The sequence below is a fragment of the Melanotaenia boesemani genome, chromosome 16, assembly GCF_017639745.1.
Source record: "Melanotaenia boesemani isolate fMelBoe1 chromosome 16, fMelBoe1.pri, whole genome shotgun sequence".
Lineage (NCBI taxonomy): Eukaryota > Metazoa > Chordata > Actinopteri > Atheriniformes > Melanotaeniidae > Melanotaenia > Melanotaenia boesemani.
In genome coordinates this window covers 25,457,917-25,474,187 of record NC_055697.1, presented here as the reverse complement: position 1 = coordinate 25,474,187, position 16,271 = coordinate 25,457,917, and the positions used below count along the sequence as shown (strand labels likewise).

General features: G+C 37.7%; 1 protein-coding gene across 1 annotated transcript in view; it reads right to left on the bottom strand.

Annotated features, from left to right (window-relative positions):
• LOC121655112 (calcineurin subunit B type 1) overlaps window positions 1-16,271 on the bottom strand; it is a 38,756-nt gene that overhangs the window by 17,426 nt on the left and 5,059 nt on the right. Inside the window, exon 2 of the mRNA XM_042009536.1 lies at window positions 1,691-1,730. Coding sequence (XP_041865470.1) covers window positions 1,691-1,730 — 40 coding nt within the window. The remainder of the gene's footprint in view (window positions 1-1,690; window positions 1,731-16,271) is intronic.

Sequence of the window (16,271 nt, the reverse complement as noted above, 5' to 3'; positions counted from 1 at the left end):
AACCTTATTCCACAGTCAATCATCTTAAGCTGATATATTGAAATAATATCCCCACTGAAATGTTCTTAACAACAACAAACAATTAAGGAATATCTGATGGCAGGTTCAGGTGAGTGGGCAGGAATCAGATTTTGCTGGTTCATGTCTGATAGAGGGCAGTAAGCTGCAGCAGGATGAATTTTTTTTGACTAGCAGGCCAGAGCTAATTTCTTCACAGCTACAGCCTGCCTGTCCAAGCAGTTGATGAGCTGAACAGCTGCTCTGTGGGTCAATGGTAAGAGAGGCGGAGGAAAAGGGGGGGGGGGGGGGGGGGGGGATATCAGAGAAATTCATTTACAGGTAGGCTTCATGAATTAGTAGTAATTATGTTCTCAGACTGAAAGGGAGCCTCTGGAAAGTGTGAGAAGCTAATATCTTTTTTGTTTCTAAATTTTAATATGCATGCATTTATTATGCTCCTGCAACAGCAACTTAACTACTGCTACTGATTTCATAATATTGAGTTTTGATTAAAACCGACCATATGAAGAGATGAACTAAAGGATTTTGACGGCTTGAATTTATTCCAAGAATTAAATTTTATTTATTGTGCTTAAATCAAAAGAAAGCAGGACAGATGACAGTTTGGCATAAAGGATTAAAACAACAACAATGAATGGGATGAATCAGCTACAGAGAGTAAAACAAAACCTGCTTTCACTGTGGAGCTTAATCTGGGTAAAGGAGGGATGTCTGCAAGGCCAGCCAGGCCAAGGTCCTGTCCACCATGATGCTAAAGTAGTCCAATCCAAGTATAGACAAGCCACACTGCCCACAGCCATGCCTTCTTTAACAAGATGTGTCACTTTCAATATGGTAACATGCACGTACGTACAATGATTAGACGAATGTCTAACATTAGAATACATTATAAAAGATACAGATGTTAGTCCATGGTTACCTTTACCATTTTAGCTAACAGAAAAGTCTTCCTCTACCTTTGTCTCCTAAGTAAATTTAAAAAAGGTGGCACCAACAATCTCATTAACCATCTTCAAAGCTGTGATGTAAAAATAGTGTAAATGAATAGCGAGGTCAATCTAAACAGCAACATGGTCCCAAGAGACCACCTACACTACAAAAGGGACCAGGCTTGGTCTCAGTGCTCATTAGATACAAGCAGCAGTGGACCCTTTTTAGTCAGGTTCTTAACAACCTCCAAGTGTAAAATGAGCCATTTGCACAGGAGCAAGCTGGTGAGAAATCTGCATCTCTGAGGACTTTTCAACAACATGGGGCCAAGATATTGTGTTCATGTATCATCAGATAGGGAAGGTGAAGGAGGCCAACAAAGAAAAAATGTGAGTCATATCCTCAGCTCTCCTCCTCCTCCTCCTCTTCCTCCTCCTTCAGCTTAGTAGCTCAAAGATGTCTACCAGGCAGACATCTTGTAAGCATGAATATATAAGTTTAATTCTAAGAGGATATCTTCACAAAAACATTTATTGTTCATAAAAAATAGTAACATTCTAAAAAAAAGTGGTGTTTATAGAAAAATCAAGTAAACAGAATGATTAAATTTAGCAGAGCAGCTTGCTGATATCAATCATCATAACTACTAATACGATAGCAAACATTAATGTACTTAAAAAAAAGTCCAATATATAGTTTTTATAAAAAGATAGATCAAACAAAGAACCAGAATACTTACAATGTGAGCACATTTCCAGAGGGTAACTGGCTTCATTTCCCTGTGAAAGAAAAGAAGCTCAAGTTAGTACTGCAAACACCACATTTGCACAGAAACAGTTAAAAAGTATAGTTGATGGATTTCCTCTGAGACAAATGACATTTTGAATATTTACTGAAAATAAGCTGACAAAGATAAAAATCTGGGTCTTTTAAAGCTGGCTATCGCTGGAAATGTTGATGTGCATTCTGAGGTTGCTTTGTGACATAGTGTTGTCATTACGCCAGAGAGCATGTCATCATATAAAACTGCTTTAGGCAACATTTTCTGTGAAATCAGACAAAACGTTTTGATCTTATCAAGATGAAAACTCAAAAGCCTTAGCAATCACATTTTCAGAAAAACAATTCAGACTATATTCAATGTTTTCAAACATAACTCTTCAAAGGAAGGACAGGTAGTTTTACTTTAGAAGATGATGCACACGGAAAATTTTGAGCTTGACAGCCATCTTGCACAGTGTTTCCCCTACATTGATTCAGCCGTGGCGGGCCACCACCACAAGAGTGCTAGCGCCACGCCTTCAAAATGCTGAGAATTAAATCGTTTCACATGGACAACATCAACACTTCTTAACTGAACCAGCATTGCTGCCTCCAGACGCGCAGCAGTGGTAGGCTACTCTGCTGTCAGACATCTGCTCTGCATGTGAACGCGGAGTCCGAGGAAAGGTAGCTGAGAAGTTGAACAGAGACGGCGTTTCTAAAAGGGGTACGCTTGAAAACCAACCGCCCACGTGACAACGGAGTATGCGCATGGTAAACACCGGGCAGGTGTGCGTGATATGGGCGAGTAAACTAGTACCCACGAGTGAATTCTTGCGCTGCGAGGGAATAACAGTATTTGCAAGCCGAGAATCACCCTTGTGAGAGCCTGTCACTCCACCGTGTACATGTGGGCTAATGTCCTCATGCCAGTGACCAGCGCGCTCTGAATTCTGTCACTGTTCGCTTGGCTGAACAGTTCTCACTGGCTCGAGTTTTGACACTCCATTAGTGGAGACTGTGGTTGACGTGTCTTATCCTCTGATTGGTCGGTTTCCGGACGACAACAAAGCTGCCAGAAAGAACTTCTCTGAAGTGTGTCAACACGTAAATAAACAACACTAAGCATATGTGTAAATGGTGATTCCACTGAATTCTTGGTAACCTAGACCACATCAGACCAGCCCCTATAAAAGTAAAGTCCCAATGAACTCCCGCCCCACCACAGCTACAAAGGGCGCCCGTTGGATTTCATGTTTAGCCATCATGTCTGTTATGTGCATGCCACAGATGGTCCGGGCACTCCATTTCAGCAATGTCCAGTTCAAGTTTTGCAATCAAAAGAACACACCCCTAATTATGCCGAATTTCAAGATAAAATAACATCCAAATGGACGAGTTACGAAAAAATTCACCCCTCTCACAGTTGCCATGAAGGTAAACTTGACCTATTAATCCTAAAATGTTTTTTTGTACCAGGCTTTAAACATGTTTATTTCTGCCGTGAAGCTGGTCTTTTAAACATGGGAGTCAATTCTTATATGTATACAGAACATTAAAAAACTGTTCAATAACTTGATTCTTTTCTTTAGAACTTTAGTTTTTTTTTCCTTTAACAATGTTAAAAAGACAATGGCACCAACAAATAAAGAGATAATTGAGGTCCAATGAAATGTGATGAACATGGAATGAATTTTCATCCCACATATATTTTCCTCATGGCACAAACAATAGAGACATTTAAAAAGATCTTTAAAGTAAACTTGAGTAGAACTAATTTTAGAAACAGGCTCCCAATTCAAAGAGTCAGAAGTGAATACAGCACAGCTTGTGTCAACACATCTTGACACCTGACAGTGAAGCCTCAAGCGCATTGGAAAGACACTGTTTGGATTGGAAATGTACTAAGTTGGTCTCTTGTGATTATTTATGCTAGCACGTTGTGCAAAGATATTATAACAAACTAGTTCAATGTATTCATTTACTGCAATGTGCCTCAACATTTTGCATACACAAAAGTAGGGAAAAAAGCCAAAATAAAAATTAAAAACACTGTTGTCTAATGTCTAATAAAATAAACCCCATTTCATTTTGCAGCCACATGATCAAAATGGACTATTCTGTCTGCTTATGTCAGCCTCACGATATTTAAGGCCAAGAACAAACAAATAAACTCTAAAATTCCATATTTAAATCTTTATTTCATAGAATTTTACAGGTTTTATTAATAAATTCAATGCAGATTTACATTAAAGTAGCAAGTGAGTTAAACCAGTTTCTATGAAATTTTGCAATCTTTCACTGAAAACACTTTAGTGTGTTTTAAGCTTGTAGCACATTTCATGTCACGCATTATGCACTGCACCAAATCTTTAAGAACAACACAAATGCTCTTCACACAAATAATGCCATCCTGAGATGCTGCATGGCTGTGTGTGTGGTACTGGCTAATATTCAGCAGTCACATCCGCATCCCATCTCATCCAACACTGCAGCGTCCACCGAGCCTCATACTGGTTGCTGGCAAAGAGAGGCCAAACAGTCACAACAGTGGCTCTGGACAGTGGTAGCCAATGAGAAGTTCCCATTGCAGAGAGGTGGGGGTGGTGGGATGGGGATTCTACAGCAGAGGGAGAGATGCCCTGGGCCAACAAGCAATCGACCAGATCTCTCTCCTGCAGCTCCATCAAGGAATGCCAAGCTGAAACTACAGTTGGCAAACTGGAAGTGCAAACTGGCAGTTCAGTTTGAGATCTCAGAGACAACTGAAGGCCCATTTATACACTATGCTATAGCTAGATACAAAGCCTTTTGTCCATCTGCTGTGTCCTTTATGTAGGTAATTCGGTTAGTTTTCGCCCTTGCAGAGGTGTAGCCTGATGCAGCAAATAGAGTAGTACCACCAGAAACTGCGGGGCAGTTATAAGCAGTATACCAGACATGTGACCAGCAAAAGGTAGAAAAAAGAAGAAGAAACCCAAATGTATTTAATGTTCACAAAGACAACTGCTGTCTACTGTGCTGCCTCTTTTTATGTTCCTTTCTGACAATGTACATTATCATGAGCTATTCCGCGGTAGCCATGTTTGCTACTGTCTGAAACTAGCATCAGAACTCAGAGGTGAACTATGAACTCTGCCCTCAGGCGGATGCATTACCTAACAACCATACCAACGTAACTGATGCATGGAAAAATGAGAGCAGTGACGTTTAAACCAAGACATACCTATTTACACATGTACAGGGAGTGTAAATGGACCTTGTCTTCAAGACAATAGCTGCTGGCTTCAGCTGCACATCTAAAAAGATTGAGCGTAAACCTATTTGTATACCTTTTTATATTAAAAGAAAATAATTAGGTGACAGAAAACAGAAAATTTTTTAATCATGCTAAAAAGTGAGTAGTCCACCCATGATCTAAGAAAGTCTGGACCAACTTTAAAGGGGCCATGCCTGTTTAAATCCCTGAAAAATAGAAAATAATCAGCAAGTTTCATAAAAAACAAACCTCAACAAGTTAACAGGCAACTAAATGTAAGAAAAAAAATCAGATGTTACAATCAAAGACAGCTGTGAAATGAGCTTTTTTTGTTCCTCTCTGCCTGCAGAAAGCTAGCGTCAGTTATGTCATCTACTGGCTTATCGTGACACCACGAAGCAGCAGACTTGCCACAAAGAAGTTGTGGTATTTTAAGAGCAGCGAGGAGTAAGAGGTGACACAGGATTAGCCAGGAGAGCGTCTTACCATTTGATACCACATCAGGAGAGAGGAGTCAGCCGCTAGTGCTGCCTTCAGCAAGAGTCAAGTACATGGTCTTCCCCTCTGAAACAAGTTGACAGTGCCTAGGTACTGACAGTTTAAGGGATTGAATTCCAGTGTGGTTCAATGCTTGGCGCACAGCTCCACCATTATTAGGGTTGGGTGTCCCATTGCATGTGTAGCCCAGTAATAGTGACAATGTGATACTATATTGATCTCAACAGGAAAACGTCTTTTGGTTTGCTCTGCTGTGCAGAGCTTAGTGAGCTATAGATATAGCCAAACTCTTTACAGAATTAAAACAAATGTCTTGTGTCATCCAACAGGATGTGTCACACTTCTCCAAGCCTGGACTAAATAGAAATTATTAGGATAATTTTGTTGTACTTTTGAATTCTTATTTCAAACATTAGCTCTCATCACAGAAAATAGAAATCTTACTTCTGTTGACTCGTGATCATGTGCTTTGAATAACAAATGCAAGACTGAATTCATAGAATCATAATTTAATAATGAAAGACACATATTAAATAAATTAAGTGATTAATATATAGTAAAGCACAAACTCTGGACCTCTTGAGCCAGTGCCCTGTAGGTTTTCAATGTCCATGCTGCAGCACAACTAAATCAAATAATGGGTTGTTAAGAGGCTGGTGCCAACCATGACAACAAGCTGTTGTTGAACTATTTCATTTGAACCAGGTGTGTTGCAGCAGGGACACATTGAAAACCTACAGGACAGTGGCTCAAGAGGTTATCCCTGACATAGAGAGATTATATAGAGAACAGAGATATTTATGTACTTTTTAAAATAGTTTTTCTAAACAAAAAGGAAGTTAAATAAGTCCAGGCTATGCACAGTCTTGACTGCGCCCGTCATTCATTATTGGTTAAGTGCAACTTGCAGGGTTTCTCAAGGTAAATAGACTTAGGGCAAAGCAGATTTCGTTTTAGGATTACGGGTTATTCAACTAAGGCCTTAGGTCCTTTCTGTGGCCATCATGGGGTCAGGAATAACTCTTCTTTAACAAACCACTTCACACACTTCTTGCTGAGCTGCTTCTCTAGACATCAACAGTGCATAAGCAATGGGATGATTTAAAAAATACAGAAAAAGAAAAAGAGATAAAGTTTAAAAAAAAATCCACAGAGGAATAAAGGCAGAAAGCGAAGGACTCGTGTTTGCACATCAATACATGCTTCATTCAAAATCAATTAGACCATAGCACACAAAACACGTTTTACATAATGAAGAGTCTGGCAATGAGGCTGGTTCAGTAGCAACACTGCGGCCGACCCAAAAAACCTGGCTAATTATAGACCTGCAGAACTTATAACATGAAAGACTAAAGAGCACAGCACATGCAGCTGCAGATCTGCAGGTCTCTTATATTCTCATCTCATCCTAAAATTTTATAATCAAATGACAGCAAATGTAATTTGGTAAGCAGTAAATAAATCATAATGCATTTAAAAAAAAAAAAAAAAAAAAAAAAGCAGAAAATCTGGTAATGCAAAGTCACAATTTCACACTTAAATCTCCAAATCACATTCTCTAGGTTTGTCTGACATATTAAAGCCACTGCAAGCTTATGACTTTAGCTGATGCTTTGCATGCATCTCCATCCTGAACATGTTTAGCATGGTAATGTTAGAAGTGTCTGAATGTGTTAAAATGTGAGGAGAGGCAAACTACACCTAGAGACAGAGTTCATTTGTTGGGCTTGTGGAACAGTGAGTTGATGAATATTAAGGTATGACTTCTTTTTTTCTTGCTAAATGTTTTGTATGTGTGTTATAAAAGTTAAGGGGTTAAGGGTTCATAGCAGTATTTTACTGCTGTGGTTTGGGTCTATTTGCACCATTTGAGTGAAGGGTCACTTTTTAACCAATATACAATCATATGATAGAACATTTTCATCCTGAAGGAAGTTGTTATCTCTTGGATAGCAAAGTCCCTATCTAAAGGCAAAAATGGTTCACAGACTGCTTTGACGATGATGGAAGTTATGTGACTCATATGCAGTGGGCCTAACAGTCACTCAGTTATGGCATATTTCAACACCTAAGGGAGATTCTGGACTAACATAGACAATGCTCTCCACTTCAACCTTCAAAACACCAAATAAAGGAATAGCTTTGGAAAACTGATGTTCCATCACTTTAGCTGATTTTCATAATGACAAGTCGGATTAAAGCTGTTCTGGTGGCGTGTGGTGACCCAGCATGTTGTTGTCTTTTTCCTTTAATCTGTAACTTGTACTCACTCACTGCTTAGTTACTTATATAAATTAACCAACAATATGAATTTTTTTCCCCTTAACAATTCTAATTTGTGGCTTTCACAATACTGCAAATAATGTAGACTTTTATGCTGTGGTGCTCTTTGACTAGACGCTTGTGCTGATGCAGTACTGACTGGCATAAATCCTGAAAATTAATAAACACTGCAGTGTCTGCATGAGGCAAATTAGCATAGGAAAGAAATGCAAGAACAGAGGCATCCATCACTTCCTGAATTCCATCTGTGGTGCCTCAGATATTGTGCACAGCACTCCAAATGATGGACTGAGACACACACTGGATAGATAGGTTCCCTCCTTTGTTTGGGGGAAAAAAATCTGCCTCAGAAATATGCATTAGACTGAGTAAACTTATCTATGAGTAGTCTAATTGTACATATTATCCTTTTTCTCCTTCCGCAAGTCACTGGATATATATTTTAACTCCAACATACATTTCACTAATATTGAAAACCTGGAAAATTTCCACGTTAATAATTCTTCTTTATTAAAGTGACAATAAAACATGATGTAACTCAGTGTTTTCCTCAACAACTGTTGATTCACAGGTGACCCTGTTAGGCAAGATGACTAATTTAAATTTAACTGTTATACTGTCAGAAAAGATGGTAATTTAGATAATGAAATCATAGATACAAGCTCTATAGTTTACTTAGATACTCAGCATTTAAAATGAAGCTGAAATTACAGCCTCAAAAATAAACAATTCTGTGACACAAAAATTTATACACGTGCTAGAACAGGCTACAAATTACGTTTACAACACAGAAAGCAACATAACCATGAGTCTACACTGTCGATCAGGAGGTTTGCCACTGATAGGTTTGCAAGTCTTTTGAAGTTTTAGTTGATTAATGCAAGCAATAGAGGCTTATATTCAGACAAAAAAATAACAAGGTGGCAGAGTTGAAAACAGAGAGATTAGTCAAGAGCACAACATTGTTAGCATGCAAATGACACCTTCTTTTAAATCGGAGTAAGTCAAACAATGGGCTGGGACATCATTTTCACCTAAACAAGCCATCCAGCGATTTACAGTCTGGAAAGTCGTTTTGGTGTCTGTGTGAACCAAAACTGCTTAAAAAGCACAACAACAGAAGAGCATCTTTCATGTTGGAGGAAGTGTATGCACTAAAATTCCTATCTTTGTTTTGAGTGAAAAAAAGAAAACAAAATTATTAATAATAATAATAATAAAAATAATAATAATATAACTCCAGTTTAACTTCAGCATCTTTTTTAAAACTAATAAATCAAATAAATAAATAAACAAAAACTTAAATACTGTATCAAAGAAACTAAAATAATACAATAATAAAGAAATAATCCACATCAGACATGGAAGAAAAAACTTCTAAAAAGAAAATAAAAGATAATCCAAATAATTTAGGCACCTTATACAAAAAAAACTGCAAACTTTGTGGAAAATTTGTGATTATTTAAAATATATTAATATTTTTTAGCACTTTAATTAGTCATTATGTTTTCTTTTTCCTGGTTATGCATAGGTGTTGCTATACCTGTATGGCATTTATAAATACACAGTAACAGATGTACGTTATTTTTAATTAAAAACCATGATTTAATATTCTCAAAGCTATGTGTAAAATTAAAAACGAATTGCCAAAACTGTTTTTGTATAATCAGACAATTACAACTGAAGAATTTCACAGCTGCGTGATTGATTTAAAATAAGTCATTTTAATTCATTAGCGTCACATGTAAAATATCTAGTTGTTGCCAAGCCTGCACAGGCTTCACATAATAACTTTACACGCTCACCTACTGGTTGAGCTTAGCTAAAGCTGCGGAGTTCCAGAGTTAAGAAAATGTTGCAACCATCTCATGCTATCATCCACCATCGTTCCTCCTTCCAAATGGCTGTGGACCCATTAAAGCAGCAAAATGATCCTGACACCTCATATGAAATGTTGCCATACATTAGTTACAAGTCACAACTGTCTCCCAAGAAAACAATACATGATTTAACTTTGATTTAACTACAGGCACACATGTTATAGACTAACACCTGGTCAAGCAAGCTTATTTACAGTTTAATTCTAATGACAAATGTATTACTGACAGTGAAACATAAACCAAAAAGGCTACATGAGAACAACGCACTTTGGTGAGTGCGTGTGTATGCACGCCAAGAATCAATTAAAATAATATTCTATTCCAACATCTGGGATTTAGCTTTCAAACCACAAATGTTGTTTATGTGCTCAACTCAGTTTGTTGGATGCTTTTCCCCCCTTCTTTTTTTGCTTAGGCCTGGTACACACAAAGTTTTTTTTAATCTGATGACATTTTTTATCTGGTGGAGACCTCACACGTGAGAAGAAAAAAACCAGGCATGTAACAGTTTTGATCGTACTGTGTGTGGTGTGCTCAGATAATCTTATCACAGAACAACACACATAACAATGCTGACCCGCAACTGATCTAGAATCTAGTCCTCCAAGTCGCAAATCTCACGTAACCAAACGTGATCTAACAAAAACATAGAAGAAGAACCATAGCAACAACCGGTAAATAAAAAAATTAAGAAGGAACATAGCAACAACTGGAAAACACAACACCCAGCATGGAAGAGGATATACAGGACGTGGGAATGCTGGTGGTCTTGGAATTATAATAAAACAGAAAAAACCAGAACTAAAAAAAAGACAAATAACAGACTGGAGACGGCGTGAACACAGACTTTGTATTCTTCCCTGTTCCCCAGCCTGATTGGCTACATCCCATTCCACGTCACAATCCACACAGTCACAACTCAATAGTCGTCGCCTTTCCACACACACGTGAAGATGTTTTGTTGTAAATATTGAACACGTTTAATATTTCCAATTGTCAGCCGCAATCTGGTTCAGAGCCAATTATGAGAACAAATTCGCTCTTGACACACCTCAGACCAAATTAACATTTTATAGGAAAATCTTATAAGACTCAGGATAATCGGGGGTTCGTTGTCCTTGGTCGGGAAGGTGCAAAATCGGGACAAAAACAGCCCGATGATCTTTATGTGTGTACCAGGACTTACTCGATTCAGGTATCCCAAGATTAATCCTCTCCTCCACACAGCTGTGTATGAATTTCAAGCTTACCATATAGCTGACCTTTATGATAAACAAATACAACCCTCCAGAGTCCCTGCACAGTGCAGAGCTGGGCTAGCTTTCAGACTGATCTTTAAATAGATTTCAGCCAAAGTGTGTACAGCTGGCAAAACCCAAAGCAATAACCAGCTCTGCATTATAGCTTAAAACACTACAAGAATAAAAATAAAGTCCAGTAAGTTAAAAGTTATCTGTGTATTTGTGCATTGATTTTTTTTTCCTTTTTTTTAAGACTTTGTTCCTGAAAATTCACTTTTTAATCTTGTTTTGTAATCTTCTCTGGGTTGATGTGTTCACATTTCTACTTTTTTTCATAGCAATATATCTGTTCTCTGTGTGGATGCATGTGTGTTTCTGTGTATGTGTCATGGATCTGTGCAAGATTTAAAAGTCAAGGGCAAATATGAAAATAATTACCAAAATCTCAGCTGCCTGAAGAAACTCCAGCTGAGCTAATCCTCTCTGCCATTTCTATCCCTAGCTTGGGCTTGTCTACAAAGGGTTTAAAGGCCTCATAATGCTATGTAAGCTAACAATGCTCAAATCTTCTTATGAATTAACCTAGTGATGATAAAACTATACTGGAAAGTACCGAGAGCATCCACTCATTATCTATACAGAACTCGACACCAGATCCTTCCACAGAAGGAATTTGTGTTACCAGCATGAAAAGCTACACATGGACTAAAAAAGTGTTGTAAGATGTCCCAGCACTAAGAACAGAAGAAATTAATTATAAAGACTAGGTCAGCATTTCCACTTAATTTATTGGACATTTTGTAAAAAAAAATCCTGCTGCTATCCTGTTTGTTGACATAGAAATGGAAGACAGCAAGATCGTTTCTGTGATAGCATCAACAGAACCATATCCATATTTCCACGTAAATATGCAGTTACTCAACAACTCGACTGAGGAGTAGAGGCTGAAGCAGGGGCATCGCCTGGCCTGGGCATTCCCGGCTCTAGCCCCGAACATTTCACATCAAGCCCCGACGGTTTTTTCATCCCAGAAGGAATAAGTTTACATTCTCTCAGCCGCCTTGTGACATTAAAGAAGATGGTAGTTTTGTAATTTCCTGGCTTATGTGAATGCAACACAGGTACAATATGACCAATCACAGAGGAATTTTATGGAATAGGGGATCTGAACTCTGGTGTTATTTCAAGTGGTCATTATTAGCGGTCAGAAATGGACATCAGACGGTTTTTTATTTAGAGAAGAGAGACAACTCTTCAGTTGTGGTAAAAGTAAAAGTTTAATACTGATTTTAGGGATCTTGTTTACATTGTCACGTTTAAGAATGAAAATAAATACATATCGAAGCACATATTACAGAACTTAGCTTTAAACAAGGTGACACAATACCCAAGAAAGCTTAAATAAAAAGCGTTTTTTACTGTGTTGGTTCACTGAGATTTCTTTACGAGGGTGTGGGCTCAGCCCCTAATGTTCCCAGGTTCAGGAAACGCCCCTGGGCTGAAGTGTGTCACTGCCATATATGCTAATCCGATATACAACCAGTCGCCAGCAGCATTGTTTTCAGACGAAACCTGACCAGACCTGTTGCTGCTGATTTTGAGCGGTTGTTGCTGCAGAATGAAGAGAGAATTCTCTCTGCTGTCTTTGAGTGAGCCGTTTTGCCCACACATTGGGGGAAAACAACCGTGATGAGATCTGTCAGCGCTGTCAGAAAAGTTGCACAATGAACTGCCTGGCAGGTGAGGGGAGATCATGCATGACAGTAAACACCTGGTTTGTCGGTATGGTTTATGGTTTGGAAAATAATAAGTAGTACCACTTGAACACTGTGAATATTCAGTTATCTTACAGAATTAAAAATTTAGATTTGCTGTGCTGTACAGATGGAATTTTTTATTTTATTTTATTGTAGCCATTGTTTTTTAGAGCACATGCTGTTCATTTATGGCCATCCCAAATGGAATGCAAATAATTTGGAAGTGGGGCTGGAATAATCTTGGTCATGGCTAAAAATGGCAGACTTCTACTGCACAGTGAAAGGTTCAAAGACCACCTTTGTCACAATCTTGCAACCAAATATGAATTTGACTGTCAGAAATTTACGATGATCTTCCTGCAGTCTGCATGCTTTTATTTCCATTATCTTATTAGCCAATAGCAACGTAGCATGGAGTGACATGTTAAATCGACATGACGTTGGCCCCACAAACCAGTGGGGAGCTAAGGGGAGGTCAGCTCCTCTGAAAGGCAAAGGAGCTTACCTAAAGACATTCAGCTGATACTTCAAGGAGGAGCCCTAAAAATAGTCCACTTTCAGGTTACATTTAATTTTTTAACAAGGTTCATGATGATTCTTAAAAAGAATAGCAATAATTTGTCAGCAAAGAATAGCAATAATTTGTCAGCATTGTGTTGCTTTACTTCATTTAATTCATAAAATCTTCCAAATGATGCAGGGGATCCGTTCTGTTTCCTTCAGCATCGTGGACGGCAGCATTGTTGGTTGGTTGTGTGCTGTGAGCGTCCACAAAACAAACATTTCATATGCTTCTGTTTTTGATTGTTAAAAGAACTTTGCATCACTGTCTATGATTAAACAAGCTGCATACAGTAGAAGCAGAGGGTGTTTTGGTATTAACAATGTTTTTGACTGTGCTATGTGCACTCATATAAGTGCACGTGCCCATGATGTACAAAATCGCAGTGCATGCGCGAAAATAAAGCTTCCGTGAAAGCCCCAATGTAACTTGAGCCCTGTTTAGATGGAAAGCAAATGAGCCAACTCACTGAATTCAATGAAAAAGGGAAATCTAATTCAGCTGTAGAAGCAGAAGCCTTGTTTATATACGTCCCATGCAAAGAAAAAAAAAGGAATTTGAAGAGTAATTACAAAGCAGCTGACTACGGAATCTATCAGTGCATACAATAGTATTAAAGGCTGTCATTCTCAGTCCAATAATAAACAGTACTGTGGCATTCATAATTTACAATGCTTTCTTTTAAAAACAGGTTTAATTAATCAAAAGTGTCTTCGGTCTATTGTCAAATACTTAAATAATCTTACTGGATGAGTGTTTTTGCAAATATTTATAAATAAAAAAACACAACATCACTGTTACAAAGAGGATTTATGCAGGACTGAGCACATGAGCTGATGAAGCAAAACCTACAATAACAAAACCAGTTTCAGATACAGAATCAACTTTTTTAGATGCAAGGAAGTAAAAAAAAAAAAAAAAAAAACACACTCAAAGTTGCTCACTATGAAAAATCTTTGGGCAAAAGCAAAGCAGAAAACTTGCTTGTGGGTAATCTAATGGTAATAATGGAGTCCCTCCAGCAGAATAGCTGTACTTTTTAATAAATCTTTCAAAAGTCTCTGCAAGATACAGATATATAGTAAACTATACTGCAGGCTATACAGTCGTGCAGACTCAAGCAGTGTCTAGAAAGCACGTTGCTAACTTGTTTATGAAATATATTGCTGTGAAATTAACTCACTATGATCCTAACATTTTCTCTACTTAATGTAAATGGCCCAGTTGGATTTTTTTTAACTAATCCAATTTCAGTTTTGTTGTAATACTATTCCAAATTTGGTGTGAGTCAATTTTCTTTCCAAGTAGCACCACCTAAAAAACTTCCTAATAATGTTTTACTAACATTTTTTAACTGAAAATCTGACTTTGTCAGCATGATAAAATTTTGACAACTAATTTTTATATTACATCAGAGGTAGAGGGACTACTGTCACTGTTAACCAATGCTAAACAAATAAAGGTTAATGGACAATGTTATTTGTATGGATAAAATTCAAATGAATAGGAGTTTTATAATTTATAGTTTTTTATTATTATTATGATGCACAAAATTCCAGGTTCTTTATCTTTTCTATACCTCAAAATATCAAAGTGTACCAGATATTGTGCTTTTACAAGTGAAAACATGTACACTAGAAATTAAGAGAAAAATGAAAAACGTTACTTGTCTCAGGAATTCGATGGTTTCCCTCATAATAACAGTACATCTCTAAAAATGTACATCTCAATATTTGCTCTATATATCCAGAATCAGTCAGGGTCTTTTATTTTTTTAATCCTCAAATTTGAACCTTCATGAGTGTAGGGTTAGAGTGTTGTGTTGCACCTACTCAGCAAATTCAGAAACACGTAGTTACACCAAAAGCACGACTAATCACAAGGGAGTACTTCTACGTAGCCATGCTGCATAGCATGGGTGCATGTCGGGTCTGAAAGAGATGCGCATCAAGCCTCTGCAGACCTACACGCAGCCTACGGTGGTGACACCATAACCGAACTTACACAGACGCCGTATAAATCCAGCTTTAGCTGCAGGGCTGTCGCACTTACTGTAGACTCCAGTAAATTTTGTTGCAACTTCTACTTGGTAAAATAGGCTGCCCATGTATTTGGACCAGAGAACAAGCTCTTCCTTTTCTTTGCCTGCAGCAGAAACAGGCATCCTGAGACTGCTGGCCTATATTTTCTGCAGCATCTTTCTTACATAAATGTTTCTTAACAGGGTATAAAACTGTTTAAATGTTGGAACAAAAGTGCTCAGGAAAAGGAACGGCTTAACTTAACACGCCTTGCCTCTGTACATATTGATTTGATGTCTATGTGCAGAGTGCAGGGGGTTGAAATAGTGGGACTGTGTGTGGGGCACTCTCTAAAGACAGAGGGGCTGAATAGACATGTTGTGTGCAACTTTAAAAAAAAACATTGCAGTTGCTATTTTGGATCTCAATGAAAATTACAAAAAGAATAACTGGTTTAAATTGTGCTTTTATGACCTATAGTCAGGTCCATTCAATCTCCACTACATAAAAATCTGTCTTCTTTCCTTTCGGTGGCTTAAAGTAATAATAAATTCATATTCTGACCTGATAACAAGACACATTAGGGGTTGTTGCATTTGTTTATGCTGAAGGGCAGACCATTTGTTTTTAATCAATGGATTGACTTAAAGCGTGTAATGTTTATAACTGAGGTCAATATGAATTACATTTATATCAGGCACTCAGATCTTTTTAAAAATCATCTAAGCCCTACACAGATACTGTACAAAACATGTTTCATGAAGTTAAAGCAGTATGTTTGACACCTCAAATGCTAAAAAAAGCAATATGACATAAATTAGCTATCAATAACCCAGTTAGCATACTCATCTTTTAACCCAACCCTACTGAGCATACAGAATAAATAAACTTTGACCTTTCAGAACAGCTGAGCAATGTATCTTCCATATATCCACAAATCATTCTGCGAAAATCAACCATCACAAAGAAAAGCTACCATTACCATGCCATTTGAAAGGTATATGAATTATTCACTGTTCGCATAGCTGGGCATACCATACAAATAGATGTTTACTGA